The 18,546-nt window shown below is 38.7% G+C and overlaps 2 protein-coding genes across 4 annotated transcripts; both read right to left on the reverse strand.

The window, feature by feature from the left end:
• Positions 1 to 10: 10 nt before the first annotated feature.
• On the reverse strand, positions 11 to 6,420 carry LOC148108061 (uncharacterized). The gene is made up of 3 exons (XM_087853754.1): positions 6,336 to 6,420; positions 1,993 to 2,046; positions 11 to 426 (listed from the first exon to the last, which is right to left on the reverse strand). The coding sequence occupies exon 3, from the start codon at positions 397 to 399 to the stop codon at positions 226 to 228; it is 174 nt and encodes a 57-aa protein (XP_087709880.1). The 5' UTR covers positions 400 to 426; positions 1,993 to 2,046; positions 6,336 to 6,420; the 3' UTR covers positions 11 to 225.
• LOC148108062 (uncharacterized) lies at positions 6,336 to 18,491 on the reverse strand. Of its 3 annotated transcripts, none has more exons than XM_087853752.1 (3): positions 18,183 to 18,488; positions 12,587 to 12,701; positions 6,336 to 6,566 (listed from the first exon to the last, which is right to left on the reverse strand). In XM_087853752.1, exon 3 carries the CDS (start codon positions 6,543 to 6,545, stop codon positions 6,354 to 6,356), a length of 192 nt encoding a protein of 63 aa, XP_087709878.1. In that variant the 5' UTR covers positions 6,546 to 6,566; positions 12,587 to 12,701; positions 18,183 to 18,488; the 3' UTR covers positions 6,336 to 6,353. The 3 variants fall into 3 exon arrangements, with proteins under 3 accessions (XP_087709878.1, XP_087709877.1, XP_087709879.1); XM_087853751.1 differs by lacking the exon at positions 12,587 to 12,701 and adding an exon at positions 16,554 to 16,696; XM_087853753.1 differs by lacking the exon at positions 12,587 to 12,701 and having other exon boundaries at positions 18,183 to 18,491.
• Positions 18,492 to 18,546: the final 55 nt, after the last annotated feature.

The raw sequence follows: 18,546 nt of genomic DNA on the forward strand, positions 1-18,546 counted from the left end.
TATCAGGTGATAATTGGTGAAAACAGTTTTTATTTTGTTAACCATATTTTTCTATTTGTTGCATTGTCATGGGTCTTGACATTTAGGAAAAAAAATATTCTTTAGGAATGAAAGTCTTGAATATGCCGTACTGTGGCTATTAATTAAAGAGCTCCAGGTTTATGAAGCTAATTAGCATGTAATGACTTAATGACATATTAGTAATTACAAATATTTATTTTTACTTCATTCTTCAATATTCTGTTGTTTGCCTCTAGATTGAGATTGAGATTTTACAGATTGTTTTGCAGCCCTCTGTATAAAGTATGTTCCAAGATGGACACCTATGAAAGACACCCCAGCTACAAGAAGCCAGTTCTTTCTAATCCAGCTGGTGTTTTTCATTTCTTCTTTCAACATCAAGCTCAGATTCAAAGATGCTTCTTTCTATAAGAAATAAAGGAAAAACATTTTAGAGAAATAAGTCCAAAACATTTAATAGAATGCAGTTTAATATTTTGATGCTCTGCTCCCTCTTTAGAAAAAGGAATTACCAACTGGCACAAGCCTCCACAAAATGAGAAATGTAAATCCACTTAGACTAAACAGTCATTCCTTTATTCTTCAATGAATCTCTCCAAGAAAAAGTACTGATATTTTAATAATTTTGGAATGCAGAACAACATCGCTAAAAAGCTTACAGTACAGTTATTTGAATATGATCTGCTTCTAGAAAAGAAATGCTGCATTATAAAACTCATTATAAAACAAAGAGTCTTAAAAAAAAGATCCCAAATGTTTTTATTCTCTTACATCAGGATTTAATATTATGTTTTCTTCTATAACTTTGGTTTACTTGGAAACTGTAGGTCTGAACAAAGATCTACGTACATCAAATCCTGCCTGTAAATACTTATGAAATAAGAGAACTGTTAGTCTCCCTACTATAGACACACTCTGTATTATATAGGCCATCTCTAGCTGTATAAATCTGCACAGCACATTGTCCCAAAGAATAAACCATGTTTTCAATATTTGGCTAACTTCAAAGTGATTTTCTATAGCTTTATTCTATCAATCAACAATTGTCAGTTTCAGTGTCCTACAACTGAATCCTCCCTGAGATTTTGGTTAATGACAGTAAATACAAAAACCAGGGAATATGCTGTTTGACAAAAATAGGATCTGATTTGCAATTTGACCTCAAAAGGCCTAAATACCATAAAATGTTGTAACAAGTGCACTCGTACTAGTCTTCTTAACAAGGCTGTAAATAAATAGCGTGCCTTGAGGCATAAAATCCTGACACTTCAATAATGTGTGGGGAAAAAATAAAAAAATCTCAGGTCATGGACCTTATCTGTTGAGGTTAGGTGGTTTGAAGGTGAAGGTTCAGCCAATTACTATTTTCAGGAATATGGTAATTATGCTAATTACTTGGACAGTATTTAGCATAAATAAAACTAAGTGGTCTACCAGACTACAGTACTACCTGAAGTAGACTATGTATGGCACAGTGTGATACAGACCAAAAAGGTGATGGAAGATGTGCAAAGAAGAGGTGAAGAGAGGGAGGAAGTGTCATTCCAAGTGTTATTTTGGTTACCACTCCTCCCCATTTAAAGGACTGTAACCATGGCAACCGAGCCCAAATAAAGGGAAGGCAATGCTGGCTAGTTTTCTCTCTGCAATAAGGCTACGGTCATCTTTTTTTTTATAAGACGAGGAAAAAAATCTTTCATCTTCTGCCAGGAACAGTCAAGGTACTTAAATATTATTTCAATGGTTATTTTAGATTCAGCAAAATCTGTGATATACATTTAAATGAAAACTTAGTGAAGTGACTTCCATACATTATTTTACATGTTACATGTAGCACACACCCACACAAACCACAAAGCATAACAGAAGCTGTGATCAAGAAAATGATTTCTCCAGTTTAAAAAAAAAAAAGCATTTTCAACATATAACAGTGACATGCAACTTTTCAAAAGTGGAACGTTAAGTTGGCACCTCTAACAGTCTTGTGGTAGTGAGACCAGTAACCACATCATTTGGCTCGTATCTCTATAAAATGAGAAAGGAAGAAATCATTGAAAATACTGGTGACTCCAAAATCATTTTTAGGATGTCAAAACTTGATGACTTGAGGGTCTAGATCCAGACAAAACAAGGTACAACTGAAAGAAAATAAATGAACCAAACACTGGGCTGGCTTACAGAATATGCTTGCAAGTGTCAGTTTAGATCTGTTAAGACCCTTTTCTTCCTAACACTGTGACCCACAGTTCCAAAGGCTACCATCACGTGAACAACTCTGACTTCCTGAATGCATAGGCCTGGCAGACGGGCTTTTGCAGTAATCAATAACCTAATTAAAGTTAACAGTAAAACTTACATGACTGTATCCTAAATTTAGACACACACTATAAATTATGATTTAAAGAAATATAAACCGGTAAAATTTTCTCCTAAAAGGAACCAGGTTTCCTTGGAGAAATGGCTGATTCTAGGTCTGAGACAAGAAATACACAAGATGAGCTGAGGACTTTTTTTGCGAAAAAATATACTTGAGTCATATCAAAGAGCACAGGAAAAAAATAGACACAGGAGTCAACTTGGAGGGCATCCAAGGTGGTACAATTTGAGTCTTAAAAAAGAATGATAGTCATACCTTGAGATAATTCAAATAATTTATAAACTCATGAATTCATATTGTCGTCAAACCCAAAAACCCTCATTGCTGTTAGGTACTAACTCACTTATATAAAAACTGATAGAGGAAATAAAGCAGTTATCTTGCTTTTCTTGATATATGCATTTTGAGGGCTAACTGAATAGCTGATGAGGGGAAGCTGTTCTAGCTCATAAATAAGGAAAGAATGATAGAATTTGAAGAGCATCATTTTGGAACCCCTAACAAATAATGGATTAGACCTTCATGGTGGTCAGCAAATTACAGCCCATGGGCCACATCTTGCTCATCACCTATTTCTGTAAATAAAGTTTTATTAGCTCATGCTCATGTATTATGTATGAATGCTTTTGTGCTACGACAGAAAGTTGAGTAGTTGAAATACTGTATGGTCTGCAAAGCCTAAAATATTTACTAGCTGGTCATTTATAGAAAAAAGTTTGCCAATGCCTACATTAAAACAATGACCATAATTTTTTTTAGAGACAGGGGGAGGGGGCGAAGAGAGAGGGAGAGAGAGAATCCGAAGCAGGCTCCATGCCCATCATGGAGCCTGTCACAGGGCTCTATCCCACAACCCTGAGATCATGACCTGAGCCGAAATCAAAAGTCAGATGCTTAACTGACTGAGCCACCCAGGTGCCTGATTGTAAATAAACTTTGTAATAGATTTTATAATGGAGAGATCAGACTGATAATGCACTTTAATCTTAGCAACACCGAAAGTGGATCAGACATTAAATCCGAAACAATGTGATTCACTAGGATATATACCATAGCACATACATGAAGTATTCTTTTTCAAAAAGAAAAAAAGTAAACCAAAGCAGGGCTTCTGATCTAACTACCAGATTATAGGAGATATGGGAGAGTGAGAAACTTGTTAAATGACAAAATGAGGACTCAATCAACCAAATTCAGAATGTGGGACACTCAAAAAGTAGCAGACTGGGTGGGGAAATGTAGTGGCTGAAAAGAGATATATCTTTAAAATGCAATGTGTGGACCTTGTTTGGATTCCAATTTCAACAAACCACCTGTAAAGGAGATTTTTTTAAAAGACAAATTTGGAAATATGAACATGGCCCTGGGTATCCAATGGTAGTAAGGAGTTACCATTAGTTTTTTCAGTGTGATAATGCATTTGTAGTTGTGTATTTATCCTTAACATTAAAGATACACACTGAAGCCTGGGATTTGCTTTAAAATACTGCAGTAATCAAAAAGGGGGTGGGGACTGAAGGCTACATAAAAGAAGACGGGAAAAATGGGTGATGGATACTAGAGAGTTGAATATACAATCCTCTCTTTATTTGGGGGTATGTTTGCAATTTTCCATAATAAAAAGTAAAAATTATGGGGTGGCTCAGTTGGTTAGGCATCTGACTTGATTTCAGCTCAGGTCATGAGTGCAGGGTCCTGGGATTGAGCCCCGCATTGGGCTCCATGGTCAGCAGGGAGTCTGCTTGTCTCCCTCTCTCTCTCCCCCTGCTTGCACCCCCCCCCCAAAATAAATAAATAAAGCTTTAAAAAAAAGGAAAAATTAAAAAATAATCAGGGACAAATAACAGTACATTCTTTTGACAGAATCAGTGTTTAACTCACTCTAAACCTGGTTTTAACATTTCCTCATCCCAACGTTGTTCTAATATCTGTTTCTGCTTGCTTGATTGGCAGTGTTGGTTACTCTAAGACTTCTAAATACTGCAGCACTGACATCCAAAATCTCTATTTTTACTTTAATGTTTTAGAAAGATGCTTTCTTTTCTCAATTTTACTTTTCTTCTAGGGAATACCTCAATAACATTCCTTGTATTTCTTTTCACAGAAGGAGAAACTTTCTTTTTTTTCCGCTCTAAGTTTGGCTACCGCAGGGCCCCAAACTCTTATGAGAAGAATTAAAGGAAAAACATGATGTCATAAGTAATACACACACACACACACTATAAATATATATATATATATATATCGCACTATGTATGTATTGTCTCTCTCTCTCTAATGATTTCATTACAGTCTAGAAAAGCTCACATATAAAAATCAAGCATCTAATAAACTCTTTAACTCCCTGCTCATGTCCACTAAAACTCCCTTTATAAACACAAATCTTACACAGAATGTTGTAAGGTTACTCTTTTAAGTTATTAAGCTTCTGATATTTTACTATCTGGCTTTTTATTTTTAAACAATTGTCTAGTACTTTAAGCCATGCTCTTCCCTTTCTCTTTAAGAGCATTTAAAAATAAAATCTTGATTTAAAATAATGTAATCAGAAATTACATGATAATCTTATCGTAAGTCAAAATCATAGATCTCTTAAGAATGAGGAAAATCTTACTGAGGTCTTCCTTCTGTAAGAAGCAGACCCTAAACTGACCTACCTTATGCCAAAATTTAAAAAACATAATTACTCACCACAAGGTCAAAATGGTATATTAAGATAGCAAATGCTCCACAATTATAGAGCCACTGTTCTCTATCTGGGGGCAGATGAGTTTCATAATTCAGAATTTCTGGGATTTTAGAAAAATAATATAGTGTCTAGGACCCCTAATCAAAATATAGTGTTTAATACCCATAAGGAATATAATCATAATGTAACACTCATAATCCAACACAATAGTTCTGCAGTGAAACTAAATATTCATATTGGGTGGAGTAAAGACTGCAAATGGCCTCATGTGTTAATGTCAAGTTTTCTTATCAAAGGAGTTATGACAAAACCTTTTGGATTTTAGAACTTTTTGGATTAATAGTTAAGGGATTATGATCCTGAATTATGTAACTATATTCTCTTATTTCAGTGACTCTCAAAAGTAACAAACTATTTTGAAGGTAAAATATTAGATACTAGGGGTGTCTGGGTGGCTCAGTCAGTTGTGTCTGCCTTCGGCTCAGGTCATGATCTCGGGGTCCTGGAACTAGGCCTGCATTGGGCTCCTTGCTCAGTGGGGAGTCTGCTGGAGGATTCTCTCTCTGCCCCTCCCCCTGCTCGTGCCCTCTCAAATAAATAAATAAAATTTAAAAAAATTAGATACTAAAAAAAAATAGATACTAAAGAAGGAATACAATACAATTATTTGCCTTGGAAAGAAATAGAACAACAACAACAAAGGAGAGAACTTCTGCAAGTTGCAGATTTGTATGTTCTGGGATGGATTTATGTCAAGTAGACAACTGCTCTTTTGGACACACTCATGATCCTGGTGACACCGTTAGTGAAAAGGACACGGTAAGTAATGGCCTGACTGTCCTCCTTTCATCCAAACGACTCTGCAAGGCAAGTGCCAAAGGTCTCTATAGAACAAACGTTTCTAGAAGCAACTGTAGAATAATATTGTGCCAGTGGGTCATGATAAAAACAAGAGGTAACTTACAAACTTAAGCTTTTTCTTGCCAGAGCCCTAATTTTTTAATTTTTAGAAAAGATTTTATTGATTCATTTGACACAGAGCACGAGCACAAGCAGGGGGAGCAACAGTTAGTGAGAAGCAGGCTCCCCGCTGGGCAAGGAGCCTGATGCGGGACTTAGTCCCAGGATGGGGTCATGCCTGAGCTGAAGGCAGACATTTAACCAACTGAGCCACCCAGGTTTACTTTTTAAAGATTATATTTACCATTGTTGGAACATACCATTTGGGTGACATTAAACTGAACTTACCTGAAGATTCCAACCCTGCTATTTCCCTTCAATGTGATTTTTCTCGGGACATCCAAGTGCTGGACTATCTGGCGCAGAAATGTTGTCCTTATTAGGCATTTGGAAGACAGGGCTGCTCTTGATTCTGTGCCATCCCAAATGTATGAATCCAACTAAAGGTACCATAACAATCAGAACTTTGTAGTCTCTCCAGAAGTTCTGAAAGCTCATAGTACTTCAGCATCAGTGTACCTAGGAAAAGGCCAACAGGTAAAGAAAATAAGAACAAAGCAACTCGCTCAAGTTACATTTATGAACTGCCACAAGTAGAATACTGCACTCTAATAGAAGTTGACTATTAAACATTTTTGGGTGCAATATAGTGTAATATTAACAAAAAAGGATATGTTGTAGGCTCAAAGGGATAGCAGGAAGTCAGGCTTGAGAAACTTATAACACGATACAAACCTTTAGTTAGAGATTGTTAAAAGAGCCACATCACCTGCTAGTAAAGCTATATAAGCTCATGCATATATATCATTTTCTTTATATAATTAATTATACATTCTCTGAGCCACAGTAAATTAGATTTAAAAAATATATTTAGTCAGAATTTTAACAGAAAAATCAAATGGTAATCCTTAAATATGCACTAAGAATTCAGATTCTGCATTCTGACACATGTAAGTGATGGTGTTTCAACTGAGCCTGGGAGTCATGCATGGATTCCAATTGTAGCAGGTGAATACTGGTATGGACTCTGAATTAGGATGAATTAATGCCATTTCTATTTATGTCCTGAAGCACAGGATTTTAGTGTTTACCCTTAATACTAATAACTCTACCCTCTACCCAGTGTAACCCTCTACCCAGAGTGTAAACCCTCTACCCAGTTTACATAGAGAAATTGGAGCTAGTAACCTGTCTGTAGTTACAAAGCTTGGTTTTATTAAAAAAGATTCCTTTCCTCTGTCTTTGGTTTGGAAAGCTTGGGATGTGGTCCAAGAAGTTTGTTTTTGGTGATTTGTTGGGTTTGGGAACTCGAGTCTGGACAACCTCTAAAGACTAATTATACTTTTTAATTTAAGGGACACTCATTAGGCTTTAGTGATTAGCTTATAGACTTGTGATGGTATGAATGGGTCCACTTTCAAAGCTCCTTTCTGAGCACAGAAAGACATATTATTAATACCGTTCCATCATCTATGGAATATACTAAGAACTAGGTTCAATTGCATATATATGAGTTTCAGTATCATGCAGTCTCTTATGTTACAATAATTTTGTATGAATGCCACTAGAAAAATGTCTGAACAAAACTTTTACTTATTTTCCCTTTTAAGTCAAGATTAAAATATACTGCTAATGAGTTAAACACCTTAACTGTCTCAGTGTTCTATGTGTATTAAAAATAAACAGGGGGGCACATGGGTAGTTCAGTTGAGCATCTGGCTTTGATTTCCCCTCAGGTCATGATCTCAAGGTTGTGAGGGAGAGCCCTGTGTGGGGCTCCCTGCTCAGCAGAGAGTCTGCTTGGGATTCTCTCTCTCCCTCCCTCTGCGCCCCGCCCCCCCGCATGTGCTCTCTTTAAAATAAATAAATAAATCTTAAAAAACACAAAAAAAACAACCCAGAAAGCTTAGAGTTATGCCTATGTACCTATATCATTTCCAGCATCAGAAACCATTTCTCCCAGTGTCCAAATTCACATTTTATAAGGACTTTGTTATAAAACTTAAACTACTAGACGGAAAAAAACAATGGCCTACTTTGTAACTGAAAGTATTTTGCCTTTCTCCTGTTTTTTTTTTTTTTTTTTTAAGATTTTATTTATTTGTCAGAGCATGTATAAGCAGAGGGAGCAGCAGAGGGAGAAAAGCAGGCTCCCCGCTGAGCAAGGAGCCTGAAGCAGGACTCAATCCCAGGACCCTGGGATCATGCCCTGAGCTGAAGGCAGACGCATAAATGACTGAGCTATCCAGGTGTCCCATCTTTTTCCCACTCTAAAGTGCTCTTGTGTCCTATGCACTTTTTGCAACCTTTAGGGACCGCACCTTTTATCAATCAACTTATGTTCTATCTTTGGAGAAAGCCAATCACAATTAACTGTATCATTAAATTTCATTGTGAAGCCCACTGTACAAAATGCCTTTGAGATTTGAGGATACAGTAAAACCCTGGGTGATATGGGAGTAATGAGGAAAGAACTATAGTAAGGATTACTTCATAGAGAAAGAGGGACAGAGGCTGTACCAGTTAAATAGCTTGTGTTGACTGATGTGACGTTTTTGTCCACAAAATACCTTCAATTAAAGGTTTCGAAGATATTGTCATTCATATCTAGTCTCATCGGTACTTAAGGTGACTCAAACACCTTTGACACCCTCAACATGAGGTTATCAAGACACAGTACTTTTAATGGATGGCATCTCTTCTAGTCACAGTTTACTTTTCCATGATCACTAACACAGTTCAGTATTTGTCAGCTTTTTCCTGAATTATAAGCTTTTAGGGAAATAGCTTATAGAAAAGAGAGTTGATTGTATAAAAGAATAAAATACAGTTGGGATGAAGAAGTCAGTAAGTAAAATTCAGAACAAATTAAACTACGTAACAGCGATGTTACGTGGAATAGTCTTTCCACGTAGAACATTGTATATGATGCGATGTACCGTGAACCTTCTTTGGGAAGAGTCTTGGATTAGCATCAAGTTAGCTTACACTTAAAGACTCTTAGGGGTCATTCAAGGGTTAAGGACAAAGGAGGCATTCCATTTTATTTACATTGTGTTTAACAGTCTATTATCATTTCCATTCTATGCACCTTTTTCTACATTTGGGCTTGGTTAAATCTGGGAATTATTATCTATTTTGGTTGAAAACTCATTATTGGCCATTATCACTGAGGCCCAGTAACAGACTTCCTGGTTAGTAAATGATGTAGACTGATCTAATGATTAATTGCTTTAATGTTTATGCAACACCTACATGTCCCCATTTCCTCAGATTCTCCATATCTCATATATTGATTTGGCTAATGGGAGCGAAAGGCAGGTAACTATTTTCCAACGATTCTGTTGTACTCTGAGATGCTTGGAAAATGATCAGTATCAGGATGATAGGGCTTTTTACTTTATAAGATTAACTTTTAGAGTTTTCACATTTAATCCACGTAAAAACACTACCACACTGTATATGTAACAGTCCATCTCCACCAAGCCGGATGGAACTAGCAATCTTTAAAAATGGTACAGTAACTTTAACCTCCTTCATTTAATAGCTTTCCAGCATATCACATGCATCCAATTCCCTAAACAACCAACTTCCCAGGACAAGACAAGTTAGACTTCACTGAATAAGGCTCATTATTAGTTTTAAGAAAAAGACAACATAGTTTTGAAATTTGACATTCCATGTGGTAGTGAGGTAATGTGTCCCTTATTTTGTTCACATCTTCTTGTGGAGCTTTAAAATACAATCAAACATATTTTGGGGATAAAATTTTAACACCTTTTCTCGTCTCAATTCTTCTGTGGGATTTTTTCAAAACGAAAATTAGCATCCTGCCATTTCTAATATAATATAGGCTTGCTTTTTAAAGTTAAGAAAATATAGAAATAAGGAAAAGAAAGCTAAAAACGTCTGGCCTCTTTTTGGTTTTAACAAAAATGTGATGACCATTTACATGCTGTTTTATAATCTTTTCTCCCCCCAAGAATATAAGTCTTCATTACCATTTTCAATAGCTGCATTGTTTTTGATTGTATGGAGATATGCTAATTTGATAGATCTCTGACAGAAATTTGAGATTTGTTTCAATGTTAAATTTATTGCTAAATATGCTATGGCAACAAGTATTCTTGTAAATATCCCAGAGTCCTTACTTACAGTCCCTATATGCTGCTTCTCAGGGTAATACTAAGAATTACCAGACTTCTTCAGTAACTCATTTTCCAAATGAACTTATGTTTTTAAAACCTTGACTTTTACAAAGGTTTATGGTGCTGACAAGGGACACTGAGATTCAATTTGGGAAATGGGAAATTAAGCTAAATAAATATAACTTATCTTGAGATGGTCCTTCCCTCAAATCACTTAGCAAGTCATTCCAACTGAGATGGAACTGTTTTACTGACCAGAGATTCCTGAGTCTGGAACAAAACAAGAATGCACTCAAAATGATCAGATTTGATGAAAAGTAACAGGCTGGTCCCTAAAAATAAGTCAGTCCTTGCTGTTTATTCATCGAGCTTTTCAAGTTTGGTTGGAATAAAGCAACAGAAATGAGAACAGAATGCTTTTTCCTCCTCCTTACCCCCCTTTGGTACATGCAACTGCCTTTTTCTTATCTTTTCTGAATCTTCTTTAACACACTCATAAACAAACAGAGAAGGCATGGGACTCTTGGAAAGATGAGAGAAAGGAAGAGAAATAAAATTACTAAGTTTAGGTCAAGTAAAACAGCGTTTATAGTTTTATTCATTGAAATGCCTTTTGTTAAATTTAAAATATGTTTAGAGGCAATCTTTTTTAAAAGATTTTATTTATTTGTCAGAGAGAAAGAGAGAGCACAAGCAGGGGGAGCGGCAGGCAGAGGGAGAAGCAGGCTCCCCGCTGAGCAAGGAGCCCCATGTGGGGCTCCTGGGGACCCGAGCTGAACGCAGACATGCAGACATTCAACCAACTGAGCCAGCCAGCTGTCCCTGTTTAGAGGCAATCTTACCATAGATTATGCTTTCATATACTCCTCTTTCAAAAATACATACCTTGCATTATTCCAAAGGTTTCACATTTTTTATCTCATTTTGTCTTCATAGCAGTTTTATAAGGCCACTTTATAAATGAGGAAACACTAAATGATTGATTCCAAGATTATTTTCCGTTAATTGTGGCTGGTATTCTTTTAGGTTATTTTTAAAAGTCAAAAATTAGTGACCCAGCTTCGGCAGTAGAGCTCATCAGAATTTCCAAAGGTTTCACATTTTTTATCTCATTTTGTCTTCATAGCAGTTTTATAAGGCCACTTTATAAATGAGGAAACACTAAATGATTGATTCCAAGATTATTTTCCGTTAATTGTGGCTGGTATTCTTTTAGGTTATTTTTAAAAGTCAAAAATTAGTGACCCAGCTTCGGCAGTAGAGCTCATCAGAATTTCCAGTGCATGATGATGGATGAGAAGAACATTCTGAGTGCATCGTGCACACTCGTGTCACTGAGGTCAACTATCCTAATGCATTAAGCCTGGCATGTTCTTCTGATTCTCATGTCAGGTATGTAAGAGGTAACAGTGGTCTTGTGTCAACTTGTCCAAAATTAGAGTCTATATCCTCCAAATACACTTCTGTGACCTACTAATAGTTGAGATTAGCTGTACTAATTTTAGTTTTCTTCAGCTTAGTTCTTAGAACAGAATGAATAGCAAGAGCTAATGAACAGAATGGAGAGAAGCTTGCTGTATCTCCACCTTAATAAAATATTGTAATCTTCTGAGTACATATAAATATAAAGGCCAAGAAAGGAAAACACTGAGATCACCACTTCAGGCCACAAATATTCCGTAAAGTCAAGGCATTACTGTGTCTAAAGCAGCAAGTTTCCCTCCCCCTAATTTGTATTACAGAAATTATTATCCCTTCAATTTCTACCACTAAGGCCTCTCACAGGCTTGCTGCAGCTTGTTACATTCCAAGCTAAATGAAGGTTTCTAGGTGACAGAACTGGACAGTAAGGCAAAGGAGAGAAAAGCAATTAAGCTTCCTACAAAATCCTAAACAGCCTAGCTCTAGCTATCAGTTTACTCTTTCTATGTAGCATCATGTCAATTAAAATTTTCAAGTTTTGTTATCGGCCATGACTAAATTAGGCCTACAACACCCTGGATGCAGGAAATACTCTGTAAAAGGCGATCATTTTGTCTACTGGGCTTGCTGGGCGCCATCTGCTGGTCTTTTGGACACAGTGTAAGGTAGATTCTTCAGGTTTTCATTACTACTCTGCTAAAAGTATTTGAAAAATAGTAATTTTTAAAAACTTTCACTGAATATAATTTAAACGTGAAAAGGATATTAGACAGAATGTTACACCATCAATTAGCCCAGATCTTGTGACTGTGATTATGTGATGAAGTTTACTGGAGCTGGATCATGCCTTTTCTTTTATGACAATGTTGGCTTAGATATTTGAAAATTCTTCATTTCTGAACTCCAACTTCTGATACTAAAAATATCCTGTTTTTATTATTTTAAAATAAAAAGATTTTATTTACTTACTTGACAGGGAGCGAGCATAGCAGGGGGGAGCAGCAGGCAGAGGGAGAGGGAGAAGCAGGCTCCCCGAGCAGGGAGCCCGATGTGGGGCTCGATTCCAGGACCCGGGGATCACGATCTGGGCAAAAGGCAGATGCTTACTGACTGAGCCACCCAGGCGCCCCTATGCTCAGTTTTAATACGGCAATTCAAATGTTGGCACTTTTTGTGCCACGTTAGAAGGACTGTGTACTGTCTTCATGTTTATTCAACTGAGTGGCATACTAGAGACACCAACAGTTCCCTTTTTCCCCTTTTCTATCTGTATCACCTAAAATAACACAATTTTGCTGAATTTTCATCTTGTAAAAACACACACATCAAATACATTACTGTCGGCTCTTGATGAACTGAATGAATCATACCTGAATTCCAAAGTTTCCATTTGGCAAAATCCTACCACAGTTCCCTCCTGAACCCTCAAGGTCAGTTTGACCTACACCCAGTAGCTATAGTGCTGACAGCATAGCTGGTCAGGAGTAGTCAAGAGCACAGTGAAGGTCAGCATAGTTATGTATAAGTATTTTATGGTCTCCGCTATCTCCCCCATCACTGTGAATTCAGTGTCTTTATAAATAAATATATACTGAAAGCATCACATGTTTTGTATGGGAACTTTACTAATTGTCCAAAATGTGAACAGTGAATGAGTGATCAGACACTAATGAGGAAGAGAAAATAGCTTACTGCAGGCTGTGGCTTATCAGAAACAGTGTAGTGTTCTTTATAGAGTTTATACTTAATTTATTATACTTAAGTATACTTAAATGCATTCTCTTTTAAGTATACTTAAGTATAAACTGTATAAACAACACTACAACCCTTCCATTCCCTTTGTTTTTACACCGGGAGGCTGAGGTTGGTGGGGGAAGGGGAGTGGGTATCATGTTGAAAGCCAGCCTGTTCCAGCTTAAATGTGCAGTTAATTGGCCCCTTAGTGCTACAGCAGTGACTATGTACCCCTAGTTAGCCCTGAATCCCTAAAAAGGTGATTTCTATCTTCATCATTTTCAAGAACTCTATTTTACTCTTCACCTGTTTCTACAGCTAAGCTAATGGCCAGAAGAAAGTGTGGCTATTGGGTATTAATTACCACCCTCAACTTCCTGTCTCACATGTAAAAACCAATCCATCTCCGCTCTCATCTTAACCTCCTTCCCTGCTGTCTCTGCAGGGTTCTAACTCCACTATCCCTCTCTTACATCTCCCACCTCCCACTTAAAATGGGTCGTCTTCCTCCTCTGCAAAACCTGACCATTCTTCCCCATTGAAAAAGAACCAAAACAAGTTTCCTGAAGCAACTGCCCTTTCCCAGTCTCCCTTCCAGCTACGACACAATCAAATCGGATTCCTTTCAAATAATGAATCTTTTCCTAGAGTCACTTCCCACTGCCATTTTCAAACTCAAGTAATCCGCTTTTGTTCTACTCTCCATGGAAACTGCTCTGACTGCGAAGATCACCAATCTCTCCCTTTACTTGATCTCTGAAGCATTTTGATGTGTTCTGGAAACTCACTTAAGTACTTGGGACTCTGGTCTGTTCCTTGTCAGTCTCCTTTAATGGCCCCTCAGTTTCCACCCACCTATTCACCCTTATCAAAGATCTGTCCTTGGTCGTCTCTTCCCGTGTTCGTTCCCTGGGTGGTCTCAGTCACATCCAAATCTTCTATTACAACACATCCATTAATGATGGCTGGACCTTCATCTCCATCTTACACCCACGTATCCATCCAACTGCTACTGTTCACCGCTAGCTGTACCCACCAACAGTCTAAACTAATTTCATATAAATATGAATCCTCTTTCATTCCCAAACTGCTGTTCTACCTCTATTAACTGTTTTGGTTGAAAAAAAAAAAAAAAAAAAGCATTACCTACTAAGCCTTTCAATTCAGAAGCCTGGATATAGTGGTCTCTGCCCTCTTCCTTGTATTCCTCATCAAATCAGTCCCCCAGCCCTGCCACTTGACATGATAATCTCATATAACCTCTCCCCACAGTCACAGTCCAGATCCTCATTACTTCACATGAGGTCCTTGCTTATAATCCAGTGGCTCTCAAAGTGTGGTTCCCTCAGCAGCAGCACCAGCATCACCAACTTATGAGAAATGCAAATTCTTGGGCTGCCTCTGACCTACCAAATCAGAAACTCTACGGTGGGGTCCAGTAATATGTGTCTTTTAAGTTGAAGTTTGAGAACCACTGCTCTAGTTTGCTCTTCACTAAATATACGCCACCCACTTAACAGCCATCTTGCAAAAAACCAAATCTGGTTGTTTATACTTTGCTTAGAAGCCATTTGTGATATTTTTGATCAGAAGGTAAAATCTAAATTTCTTAGTACAGCACAAGAGGCCCACCAGGATCTAGTTCTTGGTTACCAGTTTTCAGAAGGTAAAGCACAGCAAATCATTTCAGTAAGAATGCACTGTCGTGTAGTGGGATTAAGGGGATGAGCTGTGGAATCCTACTGCCTGAGCTTTCAGTCGCCACCTCAGCACTTCACAACTAGCTGTGACTTTGGATGAGTCCCTTAACCTCACTATGCCTCAGTTTCATCATCTGTAAAATGAGCGTAATAATGATTTCCACGTCACAAGGTCGTTGTGAAGTTAGCACAGTACTTGGCACTTAGTCTAGACTCATTGATTTAGCTATTACTCTTGTTTTGATTATTTCAAAAGGAATAGAGCCAACCTAGAGTATAGCAAGAACAGGAGAGGACTGGAATGACTGCCCAGACTAAGAGAAGTAGTCCCCATAAAGGAGGCTCACTTCTCTGGGCAGTTTTAGTTAGTCTAGATGTGAATAAAAATGCCCTGATTCTTATGAAAGAGCTTCCGAAATCTTTGGGGTTATTTTGATTAGAGAGGGGTGGAACTGTAATCAGATTCCAGGATGTTATAGGAAAGGTAAACTCCTACAGTGAAAGCCAGGAAAGCGAATCGTGAAGGAAACAGGAAAACTCAAAGAGCAAAGCAGCAAAAACAGGGTGAATAATTTATTTGTTTCTTTGATAAGTTAATAGAGTCCTAGTGGACTATATTTTCAGAAATGTTGTTGGTTACTTTTTTTTTTAAGATTTATTTTTTAGAGAGAGAGTGAGAGAGTGAGAGAGTGTGAGCACGTGAGCGCGGGGGGAGGGGAGAGGGAGAGAGAGTCTTAAGCAGACTCTGCTGGGCCCAGAACCCAATGGGGGGCTTGATTTCATGACCCTGAGATTGGGACCTGAGCCAAAACCAAGAGCTGGACCCTTAACCCAATGAGCCACCAGGGAGCCCCTAGAAATGTTACTTAACAGCAAAGGCATTAAGTAATGATGGGAATCCAATTCTAACCACCAAAAATTAGTTATAATCTGGGGCAAATCACTTCTCTCCTGCTGCAATTTAATAATCTGTAATATTAGCTATGTTATGAAGATCACTACATGTATACTTACATACTTATTGCTTAGTACAGTGTCTATTATGTGGGAAGCACTCAATATATGGCAACTATTACTATTGGAAATATATTATCTTTAATACAAATTAACAGAAATAGGCACATCTGGAGATTCCTGTCTGATCAAAGCAATTATGTATTATCATCTACTATTTCAACTAATATTGGGTTATAATTTATAAAACTGAAGAATATTGTAAAGACAGATCCCAAAACAGTGTTTCTATCACTTAGGGCTTATCAATTTTCACTTCAAATATGTGTGAGATTAATTCTATTCAAATGTTTACTTAGGTGCTAGCAGGACACTAGGCTGGGGAGGGGGGTGGGGTGGATGTGGTGGGACAACTAAGATGAATAAGGCATGGTTCCCGTCCTCAAAGAGAATATAAGCTTAAGAAGAGAAAGGCAAAATCCAAATAAAACCTGAATAAATGCTGTATACGAGCAAAAAAAAATACTGTAGAGATGAAAAGTCTTTACCAAGTTGACTAATTTTTCAAAACTTCTGGACTTCTCAGTTTGTCCTCTATCTTCCTCTGAATTAGTCTCCATCTATTTTTACGTACTCCATCTTTAGTTATAGCAGCGAGCTGGTATGTATAAAATCCAGTAACAGCCACCCACTGTAACAGAAGGTAGCAGCCATTTGTTTTGTTTCTCTGTTAAATTCTCAGTGCATAGCAAGAAGTGGAGCACCCTCCTCCCCTTGTCCTACACAGGGTGGCTCATTCTTGTGCTTCAGCTCTTAGTTCAGATGTCACCTACTCAGAGCGCCTTTCTCTGAGCACCCAGTCTAAAGTTTCTTCCCTCTCCCACCCCCATTATTCCCTAACACATCCCACCATTACTTGCAAGGCCCTACTGTTGTGGTGAATGCTGTGATGTGCCACCTCGATCCCTTTTAAGAATGAAAGGCTTATTTCCCCAGCTCTTGGGACTGCTAAGACAGCCCTCAGTTGTCAGTCTTGGCTGAAAAGAGTGGAAGTCACACTGTCTTTTCAGGACCACAGGCATCCAGTGACTGCCCAGGTATAAAGGCCTGGCCCTTCCCTCCAACTTGAGACACCTCTGAAGGGACAGACTGAAGGCACAAACCAGCACCAGAGTTCCCTTGGGACTACACTGCAGCTTAACTTTTTCTACCCCCCGATTCCTGCTTCCTTTATTACCAAGGGGTAAGATCCAAAAAAGTCCTTTCTAATAAACATCCTGCCCACAAATCTACTCCTTAGAGTCCACTTCCCAGGGAATCCAACCTAGGATAATCTGGAAACATCTTGTTCTTATCAGTGTACTTGTTTGTTTCTTCTCCCATCACTAGAACGTAAGCTCCATGTGGTCAGGGACTATGTCTGTCTTGGTCACTGCTGTATCTGCTAACTCAGCACAGTGTTTTATATATATATATATAAATATAAATATACATTGACAAGGTTAGTGAATGACTGAAACTGCCAGAACTGAGAGCCTCTGTAACAGCAACAGTATTTGGGTATGGTCCTCTTTGAGATGATGATGCACATGACATGACCTACGAGGTTTTCCTCTCAAAAGGATTTCCATCCCCATAATGTCAAAAGCCCTGAGTCCTGCTTCTGCTTTCACACGGTGGGCACTAACCATGCTGTACAACAGTTCTGACGTCCAGTTCCACGTCAGAAAGTGGCCCTCACCCCCCAGATAGACACAGGCGTATAGTGCCCTCTCTGCGAAGGAGTTACCAACGAATCATAACAGGTTCCAGCCAGCAAGTGGCAGCGCAGGTGCAATCTGTGCTTTCACTCAACACCTTTTCCATCTCGACGGTGTGGCCGCGCAGATGGGAGAGGGAGGAGGGTCTACACCTGGAACTCTACCCACACGATTGGAAAATCTCCTTGCCATCCACATTTCTTTCTTCAGCAAGCATTTACTGCCTAAGGCTATGTTTAGGATAGTTCTTTAATCTTCTAAGGAGCCAGCCTCCTCCTTGTCCCCGCCCCCAAATATCCTTCAGCGAAGACACCAGTGACCTTTCTGAGAGGGGGCAGGGGCACCAACAAGCCCACCTCCCGTCTCTTCGGCCAGGCAGAAAGCAGGTTTTTCCACCTGAGGTTCCAGCGCTCTCACCTGCCCACCAGCCGCTGAGCCTCCCTAGGCCGCCGCCACCAGCTGGCCCCAGAGGCCGACCCGCACGCAGCCGCCGGAACCCGTCCCGGCAACCTGCGCTCGGCGCTTGGAGACAGAGCATGCGCAGCGCTGTGGTTGGCTCCGGCGCTGCTGAGAATCCGCTTTTCCGTGTTTTAGTGAGGTTCTCACCCCAGAAAGCCTTTGGCAGAGGTCGGAAAGAGCCGGGGGTGGAGCTTATTCAGAGTCCTCAGTAAAGAAGTTGAAAGTAAAGAATTTAAATAACATCAAATGGAGGTGTTAGGGCACAGTATCTGCCTTATGGCGCGCGCTTAAGAGCTATTATTGAATGAATGACAAAGTAGAC

This window comes from Ursus americanus, chromosome 22 (assembly GCF_024610735.1).
Source record: "Ursus americanus isolate L20-20 chromosome 22, mUrsAme1.1.p, whole genome shotgun sequence".
Lineage (NCBI taxonomy): Eukaryota > Metazoa > Chordata > Mammalia > Carnivora > Ursidae > Ursus > Ursus americanus.